The sequence below is a fragment of the Bombina bombina genome, chromosome 2, assembly GCF_027579735.1.
Source record: "Bombina bombina isolate aBomBom1 chromosome 2, aBomBom1.pri, whole genome shotgun sequence".
Classification (NCBI taxonomy): Eukaryota; Metazoa; Chordata; class Amphibia; order Anura; family Bombinatoridae; genus Bombina; species Bombina bombina.
In genome coordinates this window covers 483,166,670-483,191,827 of record NC_069500.1, presented here as the reverse complement: position 1 = coordinate 483,191,827, position 25,158 = coordinate 483,166,670, and the positions used below count along the sequence as shown (strand labels likewise).

Here is a 25,158-nt window from a genome sequence, read left to right as displayed (position 1 = left end):
TTACCGTTTTTCTAATTCGGTTTGGGGCCTAAGGGGTTAATCATCCATTTGCAAGTGGGTGCAATGCTGCTTTAGTCTCTTATACACACTGTAAAAAAAAATTCGTAGTTTACTACTTTTTAACACTGTTTTGCAGTTTATGTGGTAGTTTTTTTCTCTTAAAGGTACAGTACCGTTTTTGTTTAATTGGTTTTTCACATTTCTTAAAGTGTTTTCCAAGCTTGCTGGTCTCATTACTGGTCTCATTACTGGTCTGTTAAACATGTCTGACATAGAGGAAACTCCTTGTTCATTATGTTTAGAAGCCATTGTGGAACCCCCTCTTAGAATGTGTACCAAATGCACTGACCTTTCTATAAGTTATAAAGAACATATTATGGGTTTTAAAGATTTATCACCAGAGGTTTCTCAGACTGACAAAAGGGAGGTTAAACCACCTAGCTCTCCCAATGTGTCAGAACCTATATCTCCCGCGCAAGTGACGCCAAGTACATCTGGCGCGTCCAATGCGTTTACCTTACAAGACATGGCGGCAGTTATGAATCATACCCTCACAGAAGTATTGTCCAAACTGCTAGGGTTACAAGGAAAGCGAGACAGCTCTGGGGCTAGAACAAATACAGAGCTTTCTGACGCTTTAGTAGCTATGTTTGATATACCCTCACAATGTACAGAAGCCGAAGCAGGAGAGCTTCTATCTGTGGGTGACATTTCTGATTCAGGGAAGGCGTTGCTTCAGTCTGACTCTGAAATTACAGCATTTAAATTTAAGCTTGAGCACCTCCGCTTGTTGCTCAGGGAGGTTTTAGCGACTCTGGATGACTGTGACACCATTTTAGTCCCAGAGAAATTGTGTAAAATGGACAAATACTTTGCAGTGCCTGTTTACACTAATGTTTTTCCAATCCCTAAGAGGTTTTCAGAAATTATTACGAAGGAATGGGATAGACCAGGTGTACCGTTCTCTCCCCCTCCTGCTTTTAAAAAGATGTTTCCTATAGATGCCTCTACACGGGACTCGTGGCAGACGGTCCCTAAGGTGGAGGGAGCAGTCTCTACCCTAGCTAAGTGTACAACTATCCCTGTCGAGTACAGTTGTGCTTTCCTAGATCCAACGGATAAAAAATTAGAGGGTTTCCTTAAGAAAATCTTTATACAACAAGGTTTTATTCTCCAGCCTCTTGCATGCATTGCCCCAGTCACTGCTGCAGCGGCTTTCTGGTTCGAGTCTCTTGAAGAGGCTCTACAGGTGGAGACCCCGTTGGATGATACCCTAGACAGCCTTAAAGCTCTTAAGTTAGCCAATTCATTTATTTCTGACGCCGTTTTTCATTTAACAAAGCTAACGGCTAAGAATTCAGGTTTTGCCATTCAGGCGCGTAGGGCGCTATGGCTTAAATCCTGGACAGCTGACGTTACTTCAAGGTCTAAGCTTCTCAACATCCCCTTCAAAGGGCCGACCCTATTCGGGCCTGGATTGAAGGAGATAATTTCTGATATTACTGGAGGAAAAGGCCACGCCCTTCCCCAGGATAGGTCCAACAAATTAAGGACCAAACAGACTAATTTTCGTTCCTTTCAAAACTTCAAGAGTGGCGCTGCTTCATTTTCTTCTTCTACAAAACAAGAGGGAAATTTTGCCCAGTCCAAGCCAGTCTGGAGACCTAACCAGGCTTGGAACAAGGGGAAACAGGCCAAAAAGCCTGCTGCTGCCTCTAAGACAGCATGAAGGAGTAGCCCCCGATCCGGGACCGGATCTAGTGGGGGGGCAGACTTTCTCTCTTCGCTCAGGCTTGCGTAAGAGACTTCCAGGATCCCTGGGCTCTGGAGATTGTTTCCCAGGGATATCTTCTGGATTTCAAAGCCTCATCTCCAAAGGGGAGATTTCATCTCTCACAATTATCTGCAAACCAGATAAAGAGAGAGGCATTCTTACGTTGCGTTCAAGACCTTCTGGTTATGGGAGTGATCCACCCAGTTCCAAGGGAGGAACAGGGGCAGGGATTCTATTCAAATCTGTTTATAGTTCCCAAAAAAGAGGGAACTTTCAGACCAATCTTGGATCTCAAAATCCTAAACAAATTTCTCAGGGTCCCATCCTTGAAGATGGAGACTATTCGAACCATCCTACCTATGATCCAGGAGGGTCAATATATGACTACCGTGGTCTTAAAGGATGCTTATCTTCACATTCCGATACACAGAGATCATCATCAGTTTCTCAGGTTTGTCTTCCCTTCGGGTTAGCCACGGCACCAAGAATCTTTACGAAGGTTCTAGGGTCCCTACTGGCGGTTCTAAAGCCATGAGGCATAGCGGTGGCTCCTTACCTAGACGACATTCTGATACAGGCGTCGAATTTTCAAATCGCCAAGTCCCATATGGACATTGTTCTGGCATTCCTGAGGTCTCACGGGTGGAAGGTGAACAAAGAAAAGAGTTCTCTCTCCCCTCTCACAAGAGTTTCCTTCCTAGGAACTCTGATAGATTCAGTAGAAATGAAGATTTTTCTGACAGAGGTCAGGTTGTCAAAGCTTCTAACTTCCTGCTGTGCTCTTTATTCCACTTCTCAGCTGTCAGTGGCTCAGTGTATGGAAGTTATCGGCCTAATGGTAGCGGCAATGGACATAGTTCCGTTTGCCCGCCTACATCTCAGACCACTGCAACTTTGCATGCTCAATCAGTGGTATGGGGTTTACACAGATTTGTCCCCTCTGCTAAATCTGGATCAAGAGACCAGGGATTCTCTTCTCTGGTGGCTATCTCGGGTCCATCTGTCCAGGGGAATGAGTTTCCGCAGGCCAGAATGGACTATAGTGACGATAGATGCCAGAGTTCTGGGCTGGGGTGCAGTCTGGAACTCCATGAAGGCTCAGGGTTCGTGGACTTAGGAGGAAGCCCTCCTTCCGATAAACATTTTGGAACTAAGAGCGATATTCAATGCTCTTCAGGCTTGGCCTCAGCTAGCTGTGGTCAGGTTCATCAGATTTCAGTCGGACAACATCACGACTGTAGCCTATATCAACAATCAGGGGGGTACAACAAGCCCCCTGGCAATGTTGGAGGTTTCAAAGATAATTCTATGGGCAGAGGTTCACTCTTGCCATCTCTCAGCTATCCATATCCCAGGAGTAGAGAACTGGGAGGCGGATATCCTAAGTCGGCAGACTTTTCATCCGGGGGAGTGGGAGCTCCATCCAGAGGTTTTTGCCCAGTTGATTCAACTATAGGGCAAACCAGAACTGGATCTCATGGCGTCTCGTCAGAATGCCAAGCTTCCTCGTTAAGGGTCCAGGTCCAGGGATCCCAAGGCAGCGCTGATAGATGCTCTAGCAGCGCCCTGGTCCTTCAGCCTGGCTTATGTGTTTCCACCGTTTCCTCTGCTCCCTCGTCTGATTGCCAAGATCAAGCAGGAGAGCGCTTCAGTGATTTTGATAGCTCCTGCGTGGCCACGCAGGACTTGGTATGCAGATCTGGTGGAGGTGTCATCCTTTTCACCATGGACTCTGCCGCTAAGGCAGGACCTTCTACTTCAAGGTCCTTTCAAACATCCAAATCTAATTTCTCTGCGTCTGACTGCTTGGAGATTGAACGCTTGATTCTATCAAAGCGTGGTTTTTCCGAGTCGGTCATTGATACCTTAATTCATGCTCGAAAGCCTGTCACCAGGAAAATCTATCATAAGATATGGTGTAAATATCTTCATTGGTGTGAATCCAAGGGTTACTCATGGAGTAAAGTCAGGATTCCTAGAATCTTATCCTTTCTCTAAGAGGGATTGGAGAAAGTATTGTATGCTCGTTCCTTAAAGGGACAGATTTCTGCTCTGTCTATTCTTTTGCACAAACGTCTGGCTGAGGTTCCAGACTTTCAGGCGTTTTGTCAGGCTTTAGTTAGAATCAAGCCTGTGTTTAAACCTGTTGCTCCACCATGGAGTTTAAATTTAGTTCTTAAAGTTCTTCACGGGGTTCCGTTTGAACCTTTGCATTCCATAGATATTAAACTTTTATCTTGGAAAGTTCTGTTTTTAGTAGCTTTCTCCTCGGCTCGAAGAGTTTCAGAGTTATCTGCTTTACAGTGTGATTCCCCTTATCTGATCTTCCATGCAGATAAGGTAGTTTTGCGTACCAAACCTGGGTTTCTTCCTAAGGTAGTATCTAATAAGAATATCAATCAGGAGATTGTTTTTCCTTCATTATGTCCTAATCCTTCCTCAATGTAGGAACGTCTATTACACAATCTTGATGTGGTTCGTGCTTTAAAGTTTTATTTACAAGCTACGAAGGATTTTCTGTCAAACATCTGCATTGTTTGTTGTCTACTCTGGACAGAGGAGAGGCCAAAAGGCTTCGGCAACTTCTCTTTATTTTTGGCTGAGAAGCATAATCCGCTTAGCTTATGAGACTGCTGGCCAGCAGCCTCCTGAAAGAATTACAGCTCATTCCACTAGAGCGGTGGCTTCCACATGGGCTTTTAAAAATGAGGCCTCTGTTGAACAGATTTGTAAGGCGGCGACTTGGTCTTCACTTCATACTTTTTCTAAATTCTACAAATTTGATACTTTTGCTTCTTCGGAGGCTATTTTTGGGAGAAAGGTCTTACAGGCAGTGGTGCCTTCCATTTAAGTACCTGCCTTGTCCCTCCCTTCATCCGTGTCCTAAAGCTTTGGTATTGGTATCCCACAAGTAATGGATGAACCCGTGGACTGGATACACCTTTACAAGAGAAAACAAAATGTATGCTTACCTGATAAATTTATTTCTCTTGTGGTGTATCCAGTCCACGGCCCGCCCTGTCATTTTAAGGCAGGTGTTTTTTATTTTTAAACTACAGTCACCACTGCACCCTATAGTTTCTCCTTTTTTCTTGCTTGTCTTCGGTCGAATGACTGGGGGTGGCAGGGGAGGAGCTATATAGACAGCTCTGCTGTGAGTGTCTTCTTGCAACTTCCTGTTGGGAAGGAGAATATCCCACAAGTAATGGATGAACCCGTGGACTGGATACACCACAAGAGAAATAAATTTATCCGGTAAGCATAAATTTCTCTTGCAAGGTGTATCCAGTCCACGGCTTCATCCATTACTTGTGGGATATTCTCATTCCCTACAGGAAGTGGCAAAGAGAGCACACAGCAGAGCTGTCCATATAGCTCCCCCTCTAGCTCCACCTCCCAGTCATTCTCTTTGCTGGCTCTAAGCACTAGGGTCTCTCTACGGGAGGGTAAAGTGAATGTTGTGTTAGAATTGTAGTTTTATATCTTCAATCAAGAGTTTGTTATTTTTAAATGGTACCGGTTTGTACTATTTACTCTCTAGCAGAAAAGTGATGAAGAATTCTGCTGAGAGGAAAATAATTTTAGCATGTTGTAACTAAAATCCACTGCTGTTCCCACACAGGACTGAGGAGTACCAGAAAACTTCAGTTGGGGGGGGAACAGTTTGCAGGCTTGACTGCAATGAGGAATGTTCAGTCATTTATTTCTAGACAAGACTGAGATAATGCTAGAAGACTGACAAGATCCCCATGTGGGGCGGGTAAGCTATGTTCTGAGACTTAGTATAGAATTGAATGCTTACATGACAGGGCTAAATAGGCTGGTTGACACTAATGCAGGGCAATCGATTATTTATTTAAGAAATACTCGTTGGAGACACCTTTTTAAGCACTTTGGAGTGTTTTACTGGGGTTATTATCCACATGGCATAAATTTAGTCACTTAGAAGTGATTTTTTTAGGCCTCACAACTCCGGAGTGGAGTGGGAGGGGCCTAATTTCGCGCCTCAGATGCGCAGTTACAATTGAAAGACAAGTTCATGCTGCTTCACATGGAGGGTCCAGCTGCTGATTGAGGGCCTAGAAGAAGCTTTATTCCCCCAAAACTGATCCCTAAGGGCAGGTAGGGCCACAGCAGTAAGCTGTGGCAAGGTGCTGTAGTTAATTAACCGGTTGTTGGCTTTAGGCTGCTCCGGTTTGGGCATTAAGGGGTTAATCGTTCTGAAACTTGCTGTGCAATCATATTAAAGCCTTAGGTACATACAAAAGGATTGGTGCATTTTTCACTGTTTTGTAAAATTGTGTGCTCTTTTTATTTCTTAAAGACACAGTAACGTTTTTTCAAATTGTGTTTTTTATTTGATTAAAGTGTTTTCCAAGCCTGCTTGTGTATGCTACTAGTCTGTTAAACATGTCTGACACTAAGGAAAATCCTTGTTCAATGTGTTTAGAAGCCATGGTGGAACCCCCTCTCAGAATGTGTCCCAATTGCACTAATATGTCTATACACTTTAAAGTTCATATTGTTGCACTTAAAAGTGTGGCCCCAGATGATTCTCAGACTGAAGGTAATGAGGATAGTCCGCCTACCTCTCCCCATGTGTCACAACCAGTTACGCCCGCTCAAGCGATGCCTAGTACCTCTAATGCGTCTGCCCCTATTACATTGCAACAACTAGCGACAATCATGGATAATTCCCTTGCGGCCTTTCTATCCAAACTGCCAGTTTTTCCTGCAAAGCGCGATAGCTCTGTTTTAAGAACAGATTATGAGCAGTCTGAAGCTTTGGTAGCCTTATCTGATGTACCCTCACAACACTCCGAAGTGGGGGTGAGGGATTTGATGTCTGAGGGAGAAATTTCCGACTCAGGAAAGGTTTCTCATCAGGCAGAGTCAGATTTATTAGCATTTAAATTTAAACTGGAACACCTCCGCGTATTGCTCAGGGAGGTATTAGCCACTCGGGATGATTGTGATCCTATGGTGGTCCCATAGAAATTGTGTAAAATGGACAAGTACCTAGAGGTCCCTGTATACACTGATGCGTTTCCGATCCCTAAAAGGGTTGCGGATATTGTTACTAGGGAGTGGGATAGACCCCCCCCCCCCCCCCTATTTTTAAGAAAATGTTCCCCATAACTGACCCCAGGCGGAACTCGTGGCAGACGGTCCCTAAGGTAGAGGGGGCTGTTTCTTCTCTTGGTCTGGTATTATACTGGAATTTCTTCCTTTTCCAGGATGACTGGTACATACAGGTAAGGGGGACAGCCATGGGCTCCAATGTTGCCCCATCATACGCCAACCTCTACATGAATGAGTTTGAGGAGCGCCAAGTATATGAAAATCATCTATTTAGACAGTACGGAACAGTATGGTGGCGCTACATAGATGATGTGTTTGGCGTGTGGTGGGGCAACATTGGAGAACTAGAAGATTTCACAAGAGAACTCAATACTATGGTAAGAGGCTTACAATTTTCCTTGACATATAGTGAAGAGAGTATAACATTTCTTGACACTAAGATTACTAAAGGACAGAATAGACTCGACATAGATATCTTTTCTAAAGAGACTGATAGGAACACCTTATTGGAATATAACAGCTTCCATCCAAAAGGCCTTATTAACTCATTACCCAAGAGTCAATTATTAAGGGTACAGAGAATAGTAAACACACCAGAAGTTAAGAATAAAAGGCTGTTGGAAATGTCAAATAAATTTAAACAAAGAGGATACCCTACACAACTGTTGAGTCAAACAATTAAAGATATCACTACACCTAGGGCATTCAAAGAAAAAACCAAAAAACAAGACAGACTAGTATTTGTGTCACAACATAGCTCACATAGCCAAGCTGTAGCAAAAGCTATAAAAAAGCATTGGCATATACTTAAGGATTGTAACCCCAGTATTGAACAGTTCAGGGATTACCCTTTAATGGCATATAGGAGGGTAAAAAACATCCGAGACCACCTTATAAGAAGCGATGTGGGATCAGAGAGAAGGGATACACAAACATACATGCAAGCAAAAAGAAATGGCTGTTACCCCTGCCTGGGATGTGTCAGTTGCAATTCAGTCATAAAAGGTCCAAACTTCTATCATCCACACAATGGCAGACGTTATGACATTAGGGGATTTCACACTTGTGATACTAGCTATGTAGTCTATCTTATAAAATGCCCATGTTCTATGTATTACTTAGGAGAGACCACACAGAAAGTAAAAGACAGACTGAGTCAACACAGGTCAAACATAAGGAAAAAGAATTTGGAGGCACCTCTATCCAAACATTTTTTAGAAAAAGGCCAAAGTGTAAGCCAGCTACGCTGGCAGATTATACAACACATCCCTGTTCAGCGCAATGGGACTAATAGAGAAAAAATCCTTCAACAACAAGAGATGAGATGGATATACCAATTGGATACTCTTATTCCCAGAGGGTTGAACAGGGATTTTGACCTTAATTGTTTCTCTTAAAGTATAAAAATTCCCTAAAGTATAAGTCAAAAACTTTAAACTTATTATCACTCAAAGTATAACTGTATGCGAAAAAAAGTTTACTATAAAAAGTTTCAATATGATAAGTTGCAAACAACAAGGGTATTTTACCTATGCGTTTACATTATTGAGATTACATTATAATAAGACATTGAAAACTGGAAAGCTAGCATAATTATGTTAAATATCAGTGACAATATAAGTATGTACAATAATGGTAAAACTATTTATACATTAATCATTGCCATATGTAATCTGTTTAGTCAGGTACATTTTGTTTTTAACATTTTGTATACACATTGCATTGGATAACCACTAGGGGGTGTAAAACTACCAAAATTGAAGCCGGTTGGCGCCAAAGGAAGATATAAATTGTTTGAAACAATGTGATACAATCAGCATGACTAAGTGGGTTCACCACGAAACGTTGCTGCTTTTAATGTAACCTCTAATAAAAAGTATTGATATTCAAGATACTGGTGCTGGTGTTACTACGAGTGCATAATTATCACAGAGGCTATTGCAGCTACCTCCCACACCGTGCACCACCTTTACACAAAGTGCTGTATTCATCTACCATTGCCCATAGAAATTGTGTAAAATGGACAAGTACCTAGAGGTCCCTGTATACACTGATGCGTTTCCGATCCCTAAAAGGGTTGCGGATATTGTTACTAGGGAGTGGGATAGACCAGGTGTCCTTTTTGTCCCCCCCCCCCCCTATTTTTAAGAAAATGTTCCCCATAACTGACCCCAGGTGGAACTCGTGGCAGACGGTCCCTAAGGTAGAGGGGGCTGTTTCTTCTCTTGCTAAGCGCACAACCATACCAATTGAAGACAGTTGTGCTTTTAAAGATCCTATAGATAAAAAATTAGAAGGTTTACTTAAGAAATTTTTTGTTCAACAAGGTTTCCTTCTCCAACCTATTGCCTGCATTATTACTGTAACTACTGCAGCGGCTTTCTGGTTTGAAGCGCTGGAGGAGTCGCTCCAGACGGAGACCTCATATGACAAAATTATGGATAGAATTTAGGCTCTAAAGCTGGCTAATTCTTTTATCACAGATGCCGCCTTGCAATTGGCTAAGTTAGCGGCAAAAAATTCAGGTTTCGCCATTATGGCGTGCAGAGCGCTTTGGCTCAAGTCATGGTCGGCCGATGTGTCGTCATAATCCAAATTATTAAATATCCCTTTCAAGGGAAAGACCCTTTTCGGGCCAGAATTGAAAGAGATTATTTCAGAAATCACCGGGGGAAAGGGCCATGCTCTCCCTCAGGACAAGCCCTTTAAGGCTAGAATCAAAGCTAATTTTCGTTCCTTTCATAACTTCAGGAGCGGTCCGGCTTTAGCCTCTACAGCTGCAAGCAAGAAGGTAACGCTTCACAGCCCAAGGCAACCTGGAAGCCTTACCAGGGCTGGAACAAGGGTCAACAGGCCAAAAAGCCTGCAGCTGCTACCAAGACAGCATGAAGGGGTAGCCCCCGATCCGGGACCGGATCTAGTAGGGGGCAGACTCTCTCTCTTCGCTCAGGCCTGGGCAAGAGATGTTCACGATCCCTGGGCATTAGAGATTATTACCCAGGGATATCTTCTAGAATTCAAGGACTCCCCTCCAAGGGGAGGGTGACACATTTCTCGTCTGTCTACAGACCAGACAAAGAAAGAGGCGTTCTTACGCTGTGTAGAAGATCTACATACGATGGGAGTGATCCACCCAGTTCCAATTGCAGAACAAGGTCTGGGTTTTTACTCAAACCTGTTTGGGAGAAAGGTCTTACAGGCAGTGGTGCCTTCCATTTAAGTACCTGCCTTGTCCCTCCCTTCATCCGTGTCCTAAAGCTTTGGTATTGGTATCCCACAAGTAATGGATGAACCCGTGGACTGGATACACCTTTACAAGAGAAAACAAAATGTATGCTTACCTGATAAATTTATTTCTCTTGTGGTGTATCCAGTCCACGGCCCGCCCTGTCATTTTAAGGCAGGTGTTTTTTATTTTTAAACTACAGTCACCACTGCACCCTATAGTTTCTCCTTTTTTCTTGCTTGTCTTCGGTCGAATGACTGGGGGTGGCAGGGGAGGAGCTATATAGACAGCTCTGCTGTGGGTGCCCTCTTGCAACTTCCTGTTGGGAAGGAGAATATCCCACAAGTAATGGATGAACCCGTGGACTGGATACACCGCAAGAGAAAGTAATTTATCAGGTAAGCATAAATTCTGTTTTTTTTTTCTTTTCTGCATTTAAAAAAAATATATATATATAAAATATACAAAACCAATTGGAAACTTAAATGAATTTAAAACAATTAATAATCATCCAATGTATTTGGAATAGTTTGTCTGGTCCTGCCTAAATTACTCGTTGACTCCTTAGCTCTGGGGTATTAGGTCCCAAGAGTAATGTATTGTGGCCTATCACCTTTATAAAAGAAAATATAATTTATGCTTATGTGCTAAATTAATTTATTTTAATGGTGGTGAGAGTCCACAAGTCCCCGCCCAGTGTTTTTCTATTATTTATTGTTTTTTCTGGCAACAGTTAAAGTGTGCACCTCCTCATTATTTTTTTTTATTTTTTTACCTGCTCCTTTTTTGTATTGCTCTTATTTTCCTTTTCTACGTTCTTCTCTTCTGACTTTGCTATACGTTTCCAGTAAGGTGGGAGGGGTTTAAGGGACAGTGAAGTCAAAATTAAACATTCTTATGATTCGGATAGAGTGTGAAATTTTAAACAATTTTTATTTAATTGATTAAGTTAGCTTTGTTATTTTGGTATCTTTTATTGGAGAGTATAAAGGCTCATAAGAGCTCAGGAGTGTGCACGTGTCTCTAGTACTCTATGGCAGCAATGTTTTGCAACATTGTATAATAAAGCTACAAATGTTACAATGCTCTATCCGAATCATGAAAGTTTACTTATGACTTTACTGTCACTTTAAGGTCTCTTGGAGTTTTATTATGCTTTCTCTTCCTAATGGCCAGGTGTATAATTTCCAGGAGTAATGGATTGTGGACTATTACCACCATAAAATAATGAATTTCAGGTAAGCATAAAATTAAATTTTTATGTTTTTATTTTTTTTTATTTTTTGTTCACAGTGAGAACCTTTCCTGCTCCTTCACTTTTTTTCTTCATGGGGAGAGCAATGTATGTACAAGTGTTGAGATTGCTCAGCACCAGCCCGTGTATCTCATCAACCAGCAGCATCTTCAACTAGCTCAGACCTCCCACACCCCTTGTCAAGGTAAGAGCAGGTACATGAACTAACCCAAATTGATTGCCCAGGTTAAGGAAATTAGATTTACCTAAATCCTGTATATGCAGGCCTTTTTCATGCACACATTGCACAGCATTTGATGTTTTGTGAGTTTTATATATTACTTTAGCACTGCCTCAATTAAAGAGTAAAGGTGCATTATATGGCATTTAGTGGGAGGATCTCTTCTATAGACCAAGAATAATAGAAAAATCCTAGAGAAAATTTTCAAAGGTTGTGCTAAATTAAAGCATTTAAAATCTAAAACTGCAATAGAATTAGATATAAATAGGTGGAAAATAAAAGGATTTTTAGATGCTTGACTTTGGTAAGTCTAAAGAGGACAAACTGTCAATACATTTTACAGTTGGTGTAGTGAGAGAAGAAGGCAGTGCCAAACTGATACCCTCTTCTGCATTTAAATATGGAATATAAATACGTAATTTCTTATGCAAACTTATTTATATTATTAAAAATGTTAATGACTTTGTTTTTGACAGTGATTCTTAGTCCTTATGGGCTAAGTGGCACGTTGACTGGCCATGCTTACAAGATCTCTGACCCCACCACTCGCAAGTTGCTGGAAGAATGGCGTCCCTTCTACCCAACTGTGTTACGAGCAAGGAAGGAGCAGCGTGAGGATATGGAGTTGGCATTTGATGAGGATTTCCCTGCGGCCGTAGAAGTTATTGTGGGTAAGTTCATAGGACTTGCAGTTCAGTCAGGTAAACAGTATTAAGCAAGGCGGAATTAAATAAAAATATTAATTTTAAAAAAATAATAATAATATATATATGTGTATATATATATATATATATATATATATATATATATATATATTTCTTTCATGTAATTAGCAAGAGTCCATGAGCTAGTGACGTATGGGATATACATTCCTACCAGGAGGGGCAAAGTTTCCCAAACATCAAAATGCCTATAAATACACCCCTCACCACACCCACAAATCAGTTTTACAAACTTTGCCTCCTATGGAGGTGGTGAAGTAAGTTTGTGCTAGATTCTACGTTGATATGCGCTCCGCAGCAGGTTGGAGCCCGGTTTTCCTCTCAGCGTGCAGTGAATGTCAGAGGGATGTGAGGAGAGTATTGCCTATTTGAATTAAATGATCTCCTTCTACGGGGTCTATTTCATAGGTTCTCTGTTATCGGTCGTAGAGATTCATCTCTTACCTCCCTTTTCAGATCGACGATATACTCTTATATATACCATTTCCTCTACTGATTCTCGTTTCAGTACTGGTTTGGCTTTCTACTACATGTAGATGAGTGTCCTGGGGTAAGTAAGTCTTATTTTCTGTGACACTCTAAGCTATGGTTGGGCACTTTTATATAAAGTTCTAAATATATGTATTCAAACATTTATTTGCCTTGACTCAGGATGTTCAACGTTCCTTATTTCAGACAGTCAGTTTCATATTTGGGATAATGCATATGAATAAATCAATTTTTTTCTTAACTTAAAATTTGACTTTTTCCCTGTGGGCTGTTAGGCTCGCGGGGGCTGAAAATGCTTCATTTTATTGCGTCATTCTTGGCGCGGACTTTTTTGGTGCAAATTTTTTTTTCTGTATCCGGCGTCATAGGTGTCGCCGGAAGTTACGTCATTTTTTGACGTTTTTTGCGCCAAAAGTGTCAGCGTTCCGGATGTGGCGTCATTTTTGGTGCCAAAAGCATTTAGGCGCCAAATAATGTGGGCGTCTTTTTTGGCGCTAAAAAATGTGGGCGTCACTTTTGTCTCCACATTATTTAAGTCTCATTATTTATTGCTTCTGGTTGCTAGAAGCTTGTTCACTGGCATTTTTTCCCATTCCTGAAACTGTCATTTAAGGAATTTGATCAATTTTGCTTTGTATGTTGTTTTTTCTATTACATATTGCAAAATGTCCCAGATTGACACTGAGTCAGAAGATACTTCTGGAAAAACGCTGCCTGGTGCTGGATCTACCAAAGTTAAGTGTATCTGTTGTAAACTTGTGGTATCTGTTCCTCCAGCTGTTGTTTGTAATGAATGTCATGACAAACTTGTTAATGCAGATAATATTTCCTTTAGTAATGTTACATTACCTGTTGCGGTTCCGTCAACATCTAATACTAGTGTTCCTGTTAACATAAGAGATTTTGTTTCTAAATCCATTAAGAAGGCTATGTCTGTTATTCCCCCTTCTAGTAAACGTAAAAGGTCTTTTAAAACTTCTAATTTTTCTGATGAATTTTTAAATGAACATCCTCATTCTGATAGTGGTTCCTCTGGTTCAGAGGATTCTGTTTCAGAGGTTGATGCTGATAAATCTTCATATTTATTCAAAATGGAATTTATTCGTTCTTTACTTAAAGAAGTCTTAATTGCATTAGAAATAGAGGATTCTGGTCCTCTTGATACTAAAGCTAAACGTTTAAATAAGGTTTTTAAATCTCCTGTAGTTATTCCAGAAGTTTTTCCTGTCCCTGATGCTATTTCTGAAGTAATCTCCAGTAGTTATTCCAGACGTTTTTTCTGTCCCTGATGCTATTTCTGAAGTAATCTCCAGGGAATGGAATAATTTGGGTAATTCATTTACTCCTTCTAAACGTTTTAAGCAATTATATCCTGTGCCATCTGACAGATTAGAATTTTGGGACAAAATCCCTAAGGTTGATGGGGCTGTCTCTACTCTTGCTAAACGTACTACTATTCCTACGGCAGATAGTACTTCCTTTAAGAATCCTTTAGATAGGAAGATTGAATCCTTTCTAAGAAAAGCTTACTTATGTTCGGGTAATCTTCTTAGACCTGCTATATCTTTAGCGGATGTTGCTGCAGCTTCAACTTTTTGGTTAGAAGCTTTAGCGCAACAAGTAACAGATCATAATTCTCATAGCATTGTTAATCTTCTTCAACATGCTAATAACTTTATTTGTGATGCCATCTTTGATATCATTAGAGTTGATGTCAGGTATATGTCTCTAGCTATTTAAAACTTGGAATGCTGATATGTCTTCTAAGTTAACTTTGCTTTTCCTTTCTTTCCAGGGTAATCAATTATTTGGTTCTCAGTTGGATTCTATTATCTCCACTGTTACTGGAGGGAAAGGAACTTTTTTACCACAGGATAAAAAATCTAAAGGTAAATTTAGGTCTAATAATCGTTTTCGTTCCTTTCGTCACAATAAGGAACAAAAGCCTGATACTTCACCCACAGGAGCGGTGTCAGTTTGGAAACCATCTCCAGTCTGGAATAAATCCAAGCCTTTTAGAAAACCTAAGCCAGCTCTCAAGTCCACATGAAGGTGCGGCCCTCATTCCAGCCCAGCTGGTAGGGGGCAGATTACGATTTTTCAAAGAAATTTGGATCAATTCAATTCACAATCTTTGGATTCAAAACATTGTTTCAGAAGGGTACAGAATTGGCTTCAAAATAAGGCCTCCTGCAAAGAGATTTTTTCTTTCCCGTGTCCCAGTAAATCCAGCAAAGGCTCAAGCATTTCTGAAATGTGTTTCAGATCTAGAGTTGGCTGGAGTAATTATGCCAGTTCCAGTTCTGGAACAGGGGCTGGGGTTTTATTCAAATCTCTTCATTGTACCAAAGAAGGAGAATTCCTTCAGATCAGTTCTGGATCTAAAAATATTGAATCGTTATGTAAGGATACCAACATTCAAAATGGTAACTATAAGGACTATCCTGCCTTTTGTTCAGCAAGGGCATTATATGTCCACAATAGATTTACAGGATGCATATCTGCATATTCCGGTTCATCCAGATCACTATCAGTTTCTGAGATTCTCTTTCCTAAACGAGCATTACCAGTTTGTGGCTCTGCCGTTTGGCCTAGCAACAGCTCCAAGAATTTTTACAAAGGTTCTCGGTGCCCTTCTGTCTGTAATCAGAGAACAGGGTATTGTGATATTTCCTTATTTGGACAATATCTTGGAACTTGCTCAGTCTTCACATTTAGCATAATCTCATACGAATCGACTTGTGTTGTTTCTTCAAGATCATGGTTGGAGGATCAATTTACCGGAAAGTTCATTGATTCCTCAGACAAGGGTAACCTTTTTAGGTTTCCAGATAGATTCAGCGTCCATGACTCTGTCTCTGACAGACAAGAGACGTCTAAAATTGATCTCAGCTTGTCGAAACCTTCAATCACAATCATTCCCTTCGGTAGCCTTATGCATGGAAATTCTAGGTCTTATGACTGCTGCATCGGACGCGATCCCCTTTGCTCGTTTTCACATGCGACCTCTTCAGCTCTGTATGCTGAATCAATGGTGCAGGGATTACACAAAGATATCTCAATTAATATCTTTAAAACCGATTGTACGACACTCTCTAACGTGGTGGACAGATCACCATCGTTTAATTCAGGGGGCTTCTTTTGTTCTTCCGACCTGGACTGTAATTTCAACAGATGCAAGTCTCACAGGTTGGGGAGCTGTTTGGGGGTCTCTGACAGCACAAGGGGTTTGGGAATCTCAGGAGGTGAGATTACCAATCAATATTTCTTTCATGTAATTAGCAAGAGTCCATGAGCTAGTGACGTATGGGATATACATTCCTACCAGGAGGGGCAAAGTTTCTCAAACCTTAAAATACCTATAAATACACCCCTCACCACACCCACAATTCAGTTTTACAAACTTTGCCTCCTATGGAGGTGGTGAAGTAAGTTTGTGCTAGATTCTACTTTGATATGCGCTCCGCAGCAGGTTGGAGCCCGGTTTTCCTCTCAGCGTGCAGTGAATGTCAGAGGGATGTGAGGAGAGTATTGCCTATTTTGAATGCAGTGATCTCCTTCTACGGGGTCTATTTCATAGGTTCTCTGTTATCGGTCGTAGAGATTCATCTCTTACCTCCCTTTTCAGATCGACGATATACTCTCTTATATATATATATATATATATATATATATATATATATATATATATATATATATATATATATATATATATATATATATATATATATATATATATATATATATATATATATATATATATATATATATATATATACCATTACCTCTGCTGATTTTCGTTTCAGTACTGGTTTGGCTTTCTACAAACATGTAGATGAGTGTCCTGGGGTAAGTAAATCTTATTTTCTGTGACACTCTAAGCTATGGTTGGGCACTTTTATATAAAGTTCTAAATATATGTATTCAAACATTTATTTGCCTTGACTCAGGATGTTCAACGTTCCTTATTTCAGACAGTCAGTTTCATATTTGGGATAATGCACTTGAATCAATTATTTTTCTTACCTTAAAAATTTGACTTTTTTCCCTGTGGGCTGTTAGGCTCGCGGGGGCTGAAAATGCTTCATTTTATTGCGTCATTCTTGGCGCGGACTTTTTTGGCGCAAAAAAAAAAATCTTTTCTTTTTCCGGCGTCATACGTGCGTCATTTTTTGACGTTCTTTTGCGCCAAAAATGTCGGCGTTCCGGACGTGGCGTCATTTTTGGCGCCAAAAGCTTTTAGGCGCCAAATAATGTGAGCGTCTTATTTGGCGCTAAAAGAAATATGGGCGTCGCTTTTGTCTCCACATTATTTAAGTCTCATTTTTCTTTGCTTCTGGTTGCTAGAAGCTTGTTCCTTGGCATTTTTTCCCATTCCTGAAACTGTCATTTAAGGAATTTGATCAATTTTGCTTTATATGTTGTTTTTTCTCTTACATATTACAAGATGTCTCACGTTGCATCTGAGTCAGAAGATACTTCAGGAAAATCGCTGTCTGGTGCTGGAACTACCAAAGCTAAGTGTATCTGCTGTAAACTTTTGGTAGCTATTCCTCCAGCTGTTGTTTGTATTAATTGTCATGACAAACTTGTTAATGCAGATAATATTTCCTTTAGTAATGTTCCATTACCTGTTGCAGTTCCATCAACATCTAATGTTCAGAATGTTCCTGATAACATAAGAGATTTTGTTTCTGAATCCATCAAGAAGGCTATGTCTGTTATTCCTCCTTCTAGTAAACATAAAAAATCTCTTAACTTCTCTTTATACAGATGAATTTTTAAATGAACATCATCATTCTGATTCTAATGACTCTTCTGGTTCAGAGGATTCTGTCTCAGAGATTGATGCTGATAAATCTTCATATTTATTTAAAATGGAATTTATTCGTTCTTTACTTAAAGAAGTACTAATTGCTTTAGAAATTGAGGATTCTGGTCCTCTTGATACTAAATCTAAACGTTTAGATAAGGTCTTTAAATCTCCTGTGGTTATTCCAGAAGTTTTTCCTGTTCCTGGTGCTATTTCTGAAGTAATTTCCAGAGAATGGAATAATTTGGGTAATTCATTTACTACTCCTAAACGTTTTAAGCAATTATATCCTGTGCCTTCTGACAGATTAGAATTTTGGGACAAAATCCCTAAAGTTGATGGGGCTATTTCTACCCTTGCTAAACGTACTACTATTCCTACGTCAGATGGTACTTCGTTTAAGGATCCTTTAGATAGGAAAATTGAATCCTTTCTAAGAAAAGCTTATCTGTGTTCAGGTAATCTTCTTCTTAGACCTGCGATATCATTGGCTGATGTTGCTGCAGCTTCAACTTTTTGGTTGGAAACTTTAGCGCAACAAGTAACAGATCATGATTCTCATAATATTATTCTTCTTCTTCAACATGCTAATAATTTTATCTGTGATGCCATTTTTGATATTATCAGAGTTGATGTCAGGTTTATGTCTCTAGCTATTTTAGCTAGAAGAGCTTTATGGCTTAAAACTTGGAATGCTGATATGTCTTCTAAATCAACTCTACTTTCCATTTCTTTCCAGGGTCTGGAACAGGGGCTGGGGTTTTATTCAAATCTCTTCATTGTACCAAAGAAGGAGAATTCCTTCAGACCAGTTCTGGATCTAAAAATATTGAATCGTTATGTAAGGATACCAACGTTCAAAATGGTAACTGTAAGGACTATCTTGCCTTTTGTTCAGCAAGGGCATTATATGTCCACAATAGATTTACAGGATGCATATCTGCATATTCCGATTCATCCAGATCAGTATCAGTTCCTGAGATTCTCTTTTCTGGACAAGCATTACCAGTTTGTGGCTCTGCCGTTTGGCCTAGCTACAGCTCCAAGAATTTTTACAAAGGTTCTCGGTGCCCTTCTGTCTGTAATCAGAGAACAGGGTATTGTGGTATTTCCTTATTTGGACGATATCTTGGTACTTGCTCAGTCTTTACATTTAGCAGAATCTCATACGAATCGACTTGTGGTGTTTCTTCAAGATCATGGTTGGAGGATCAATTCACTAAAAAGTTCATTGATTCCTCAGACAAGGGTAACCTTTCTGGGTTTCCAGATAGATTCAGTGTCCATGACTCTGTTTTTGACAGACAAGAGATGTTTAAAATTGATTTCAGCTTGTCGAAACCTTCAGTCACAATCATTCCCTTCGGTAGCCTTATGCATGGAAATTCTAGGTCTTATGACTGCTGCATCGGACGCGATCCCCTTTGCTCGTTTTCACATGCCACCTCTTCAGCTCTGTATGCTGAATCAATGGTGCAGGGATTACACAAAGATATCTCAATTAATATCTTTAAAACCGATTGTACGCCAGTCTCTAACGTGGTGGACAGATCACCATCGTTTAATTCAGGGGGTTTCTTTTGTGCTTCCGACCTGGACTGTAATTTCAACAGATGCAAGTCTTACAGGTTGGGGAGCTGTGTGGGGATCTCTGACGGCACAAGGAGTTTGGGAATCTCAGGAGGTGAGATTACCGATCAATATTTTGGAACTCCGTGCAATTTTCAGAGCTCTTCAGTCTTGGCCTCTTCTGAAGAGAGAATCGTTCATTTGTTTTCAGACAGACAATGTCACAACTGTGGCATACATCAATCATCAAGGAGGGACTCACAGTCCTCTGGCTATGAAAGAAGTATCTTGAATTCTGGTTTGGGCGGAATCCAGCTCCTGTCTAATCTCTGCGGTTCATATCCCAGGTATAGACAATTGGGAAGCGGATTATCTCAGTCGCCAAACGTTGCATCCGGGCGAATGGTCTCTTCACCCAGAGGTATTTCTTCAGATTGTTCAAATGTGGGAGCTTCCAGAAATAGATCTGATGGCGTCTCATCTAAACAAGAAACTTCCCAGGTATCTGTCCAGATCCCGGGATCCTCAGGCGGAAGCAGTGGATGCATTATCACTTCCTTGGAAGTATCATCCTGCCTATATCTTTCCGCCTCTAGTTCTTCTTCCAAGAGTAATCTCCAAGATTCTGAAGGAATGCTCGTTCTGCTGGTAGCTCCGGCATGGCCTCACAGGTTTTGGTATGCGGATCTTGTCCGGATGGCCTCTTGCCACCGGTGGACTCTTCCGCTACGACCAGACCTTCTGTCGCAAGGTCCTTTTTTCCATCAGGATCTCAAATCCTTAAATTTAAAGGTATGGAGATTGAACGCTTGATTCTTGGTCAAAGAGGTTTCTCTGACTCTGTGATTAATACTATGTTACAGGCTCGTAAATCTGTATCCAGAGAGATATATTATAGAGTCTGGAAGACTTATATTTCTTGGTGTCTTTCTCATCATTTTTCCTGGCATTCTTTTAGAATTCCAAGAATATTACAGTTTCTTCAGGATGGTTTAGATAAAGGTTTGTCCGCAAGTTCCTTGAAAGGATAAATCTCTGCTCTTTCTGTTCTTTTTCACAGAAAGATTGCTAATCTTCCTGATATTCATTGTTTTGTACGAGCTTTGGTTCGTATAAAACCTGTCATTAAGTTAATTTCTCCTCCTTGGAGTTTGAATTTGGTTCTGGGGGCTCTTCAAGCTCCTCCTTTTGAACCTATGCATTCATTGGACATTAAATTACTTTCTTGGAAAGTTTTGTTCCTTTTGGCCATCTCTTCTGCCAGAAGAGTCTCTGAATTATCTGCTCTTTCTTGTGAGTCTCCTTTTCTGATTTTTCATCAGGATAAGGCGGTGTTGCGAACTTCTTTTGAATTTTTACCTAAAGTTGTGAATTCCAACAACATTAGTAGAGAAATTGTGGTTCCTTCATTATGTCCTAATCCTAAGAATTCTAAGGAGAAATCGTTGCATTCTTTGGATGTTGTTAGAGCTTTGAAATATTATGTTGAAGCTACTAAGTCTTTCCGAAAGACTTCTAGTCTATTTGTTATCTTTTCCGGTTCTAGAAAAGGCCAGAAAGCTTCTGCCATTTCTTTGGCATCTTGGTTGAAATCTTTAATTCATCATGAAGCTTCGGTTGATCAGATTTGCAAAGCAGCAACTTGGTCCTCTTTGCATACTTTTACTAAATTCTACCATTTTGATGTATTTTCTTCTTCTGAAGCAGTTTTTGGTAGAAAAGTACTTCAGGCAGCGGTTTCAGTTTGAATCTTCTGTTTATGTTTTTCATTAAACTTTATTTTGGGTGTGGATTATTTTCAGCAGGAATTGGCTGTCTTTATTTTATCCCTCCCTCTCTAGTGAGTCTTGTGTGGAAAGATCCACATCTTGGGTAATCATTATCCCATACGTCACTAGCTCATGGACTCTTGCTAATTACATGAAAGAAAACATAATTTATGTAAGAACTTACCTGATAAATTCATTTCTTTCATATTAGCAAGAGTCCATGAGGCCCGCCCTTTTTTGTGGTGGTTATGATTTTTTTGTATAAAGCACAATTATTCCAATTCCTTATTTTATATGCTTTCGCACTTTTTTCTTATCACCCCACTTCTTGGCTATTCGTTAAACTGAATTGTGGGTGTGGTGAGGGGTGTATTTATAGGCATTTTAAGGTTTGGGAAACTTTGCCCCTCCTGGTAGGAATGTATATCCCATACGTCACTAGCTCATGGACTCTTGCTAATATGAAAGAAATGAATTTATCAGGTAAGTTCTTACATAAATTATGTTTTTGGAACTCCGTGCAATTTTCAGAGCTCTTCAGTCATGGCCTCTTCTAAAGAGAGAATCGTTCATTTGTTTTCAGACAGACAATGTCACAACTGTGGCATACATCAATCATCAAGGAGGGACTCACAGTCCTCTGGCTATGAAAGAAGTATCTCGAATACTGGTATGGGCGGAATCCAGCTCCTGTCTAGTTTCTGCGGTTCATATCCCAGGTATAGACAATTGGGAAGCGGATTATCTCAGTCGCCAAACGTTACATCCGGGCGAATGGTCTCTTCACCCAGAGGTATTTCTTCAGATTGTTCAAATGTGGGGACTTCCAGAAATAGATCTGATGGCCTCTCATCTAAACAAGAAACTTCCCAGGTATCTGTCCAGATCCAGGGATCCTCAAGCGGAAGCAGTGGATGCATTGTCACTTCCTTGGAAGTATCATCCTGCCTATATCTTTCCGCCTCTAGTTCTTCTTCCAAGAGTAATCTCCAAGATTCTGAAGGAATGCTCGTTTGTTCTGCTGGTGGCTCCAGCATGGCCTCACAGGTTTTGGTATGCGGATCTTGTCCGGATGGCCTCTTGCCAACCGTGGACTCTTCCGTTAAGACCAGACCTTCTGTCGCAAGGTCCTTTTTTCCATCAGGATCTGAAATCCTTAAATTTAAAGGTATGGAGATTGAACTCTTGATTCTTAGTCAAAGAGGTTTCTCTGACTCTGTGATTAATACTATGTTACAGGCTTGTAAATCCGTATCTAGGAACATATATTATAGAGTCTGGAAGACTTAAATTTCTTGGTGTCTTTCTCATCAGTTTTCTGGCATTCTTTTAAAATTCCGAGAATTTTACAGTTTCTTCAGGATGGTTTGGATAAAGGTTTGTCTGCAAGTTCCTTGAAAGGACAAATCTCGGCTCTTTCTGTTCTTTTTCACAGAAAGATTGCTAATCTTCCTGATATTCATTGTTTTGTACAAGCTTTGGTTCGTATAAAACCTGTCATTAAGTCAATTTCTCCTCCTTGGAGTTTGAATTTGGTTCTGGGGGCTCTTCAAGCTCCTCCGTTTGAACCTATGCATTCATTAGACATTAAATTACTTTCTTGGAAAGTTTTGTTTCTTTTGGCCATCTCTTCTGCTAGAAGAGTTTCTGAATTATCTGCTCTTTCTTGTGAGTCTCCTTTTCTGATTTTTCATCAGGATAAGGCGGTGTTGCGAACTTCTTTTAAATTTTTACCTAAGGTTGTGAATTCCAACAACATTAGTAGAGAAATTGTGGTTCCTTCATTATGTCCTAATCCTAAGAATTCTAAGGAGAGATCATTGCATTCTTTGGATGTAGTTAGAGCTTTGAAATATTATGTTGAAGCTACTAAGACTTTCCGAAAGACTTCTAGTCTATTTGTTCTCTTTTCCGGTTCTAGGAAAGGTCAGAAGGCCTCTGCCATTTCTTTGGCATCTTGGTTGAAATCTTTAATTCATCATGCTTATGTCGAGTCGGGTAAAACTCTGCCTCAAAGGATTACAGCTCATTCTACTAGGTCAGTTTCTACTTCCTGGGCGTTTAGGAATGAAGCTTCAGTTGATCAGATTTGCAAAGCAGCAAATTGGTCTTCTTTGCATACTTTTACTAAATTCTACCATTTTGATGTGTTTTCTTCTTCTGAAGCAGTTTTTGGTAGAAAAGTACTTCAGGCAGCTGTTTCAGTTTGATTCTTCTGCTTATAATTTCAGTTTTTTTCATTATAAGATTTAAACTTTATTTTGGGTGTGGATTATTTTCAGCGGAATTGGCTGTCTTTATTTTATCCCTCCCTCTCTAGTGACTCTTGCGTGGAAGATCCACATCTTGGGTAGTCATTATCCCATACGTCACTAGCTCATGGACTCTTGCTAATTACATGAAAGAAAACATAATTTATGTAAGAACTTACCTGATAAATTCATTTCTTTCATATTAGCAAGAGTCCATGAGGCCCACCTTTTTTGTGGTGGCTATGATTTTTTTGTATAAAGCACAACTATTCTAATTCCTTATTTTATATGCTTTCGCACTTTTTTCTTATCACCCCACTTCTTGGCTATGCATTAAACTGATTTGTGGGTGTGGTGAGGGGTGTATTTATAGGCATTTGGAGGTTTGGGAAACTTTGTCCCTCCTGGTAGGAATGTATATCCCATATGTCACTAGCTCATATATATATATATATAGGTGGCCCTCGTTTTACAACGGTTCAATTTACACCGTTTCAGAATAACAACCTTTTTTTCCAGTCATGTGACTGCTATTGAAAATCATTGAGAAGCAGTGCATTTATTAAAATAGCCAGTAGGTGGAGGTGTCCGCTTGTGTTGCAGAAAAGCTAAGCAAGCTGAAATAAATGTTTGAGCTGAGCTATCAAGCAGATTTCAAAGGAACAAGGTCTCCCTGTCTATAAATCAGTCCAGATTGGAATGCATAGAAAGAACTGTTTGCAGAAAAATGCAAGTGAAGTCTGTGTTGTGATTATTTTATTAGATTTATAATGCTGTTTAGCAAATGTTTTTGTTCATTTAACTTAGTTTAATTATATATTCTGTGTTGTGTGATTATTTTATTAGGTTTATAATGCTGTTTAGCCTTTAAAGTCTTAATTTCAAAGCTTTAAAAATAATGTATTAGGTGTTACTTATGACAATTTTGAGAGGGGCCTGTAACCTATCTCCCTCACTTCCCATTGACTTACATTTTAAACTGGGTTTCAATTTACAACCATTCCTTCTGGAACCTAACCCTGGCGTAAACTGAGGGCTACCTGTGTGTGTGTGTGTATGTGTATATATATATATGTGTGTGTGTATATATATATATGTGTGTGTGTATATATATGTATGTATATATATATATATGTATGTATATATATATGTATATATATATATATATATATATATATATATATATATATATATATATATAAAAACAAGGTCGAGTGAAATTTCATGATAAATCTTAAATATTTTGATTAGAGAAATGTCCAAGGGCAGTTGGTTCTGTTATCCTTTTAAATTTTTGCTCACGTTTTTTTCTTATAGATTATATAGTATTTACAGCCATGCAATGTCATGTGCACTTGTTTACGTTATATTGGTACATCTTAAAGGGACATTAAACCCAATATTTTTCTTTTATTATTCAGATAGATAATATAATTTTAAGCAACATTACAATTTACTTTAATTATCTAATTTGCTTCATTCTTTAGATCTCCTTTGTAAATGCACATGGGTGAGCCAATCACACAAGGCATCTATGCGCAGCCACCAATTAGCAGCTACTGAGCCTATCTAGATATGCTTTTCAACAAATAATATCAAGTTAATAAAGAAAATTAGATAATAGAAGTAAATTAGAAAGTTGCTTAAAATTGCATGCTCTTTCTAAATCATGAAAGAAAAATGTTGGGTTTTATGTTCCTTTAATCTTGTTACTAATGTAGAATTACAAAATAGCTTGTCCTGTTATCGAATAGAGGTTACATGCACACAGCAGCTTCGAGTCTCAGAAAATCTGTCATTATAACAAAAGGGAATCTGTCATTTTACAGCTTTAAAAAATAGACTAAACATGTCAGATGTCTCCTGCTCTATATTGAACAATGTTAAATGGTTACTCAATTCAAAAATACATCTCCATATAAAAAGTTAAATTTACCATATTTACAAAGCCGCTTATTATGCATTTTGCCTTAATTTTCTGAAGCTT

The 25,158-nt window shown here is 39.6% G+C and overlaps 1 protein-coding gene across 1 annotated transcript in view; it reads left to right on the top strand.

The window, feature by feature from the left end:
• Positions 1–25,158, top strand: part of MED13L (mediator complex subunit 13L) — a 944,653-nt gene that overhangs the window by 400,070 nt on the left and 519,425 nt on the right. The window contains 2 exon segments of the mRNA XM_053702159.1: positions 11,376–11,521; positions 12,034–12,228. Of these exon segments, the coding sequence (XP_053558134.1) occupies positions 11,376–11,521; positions 12,034–12,228 (341 nt within the window).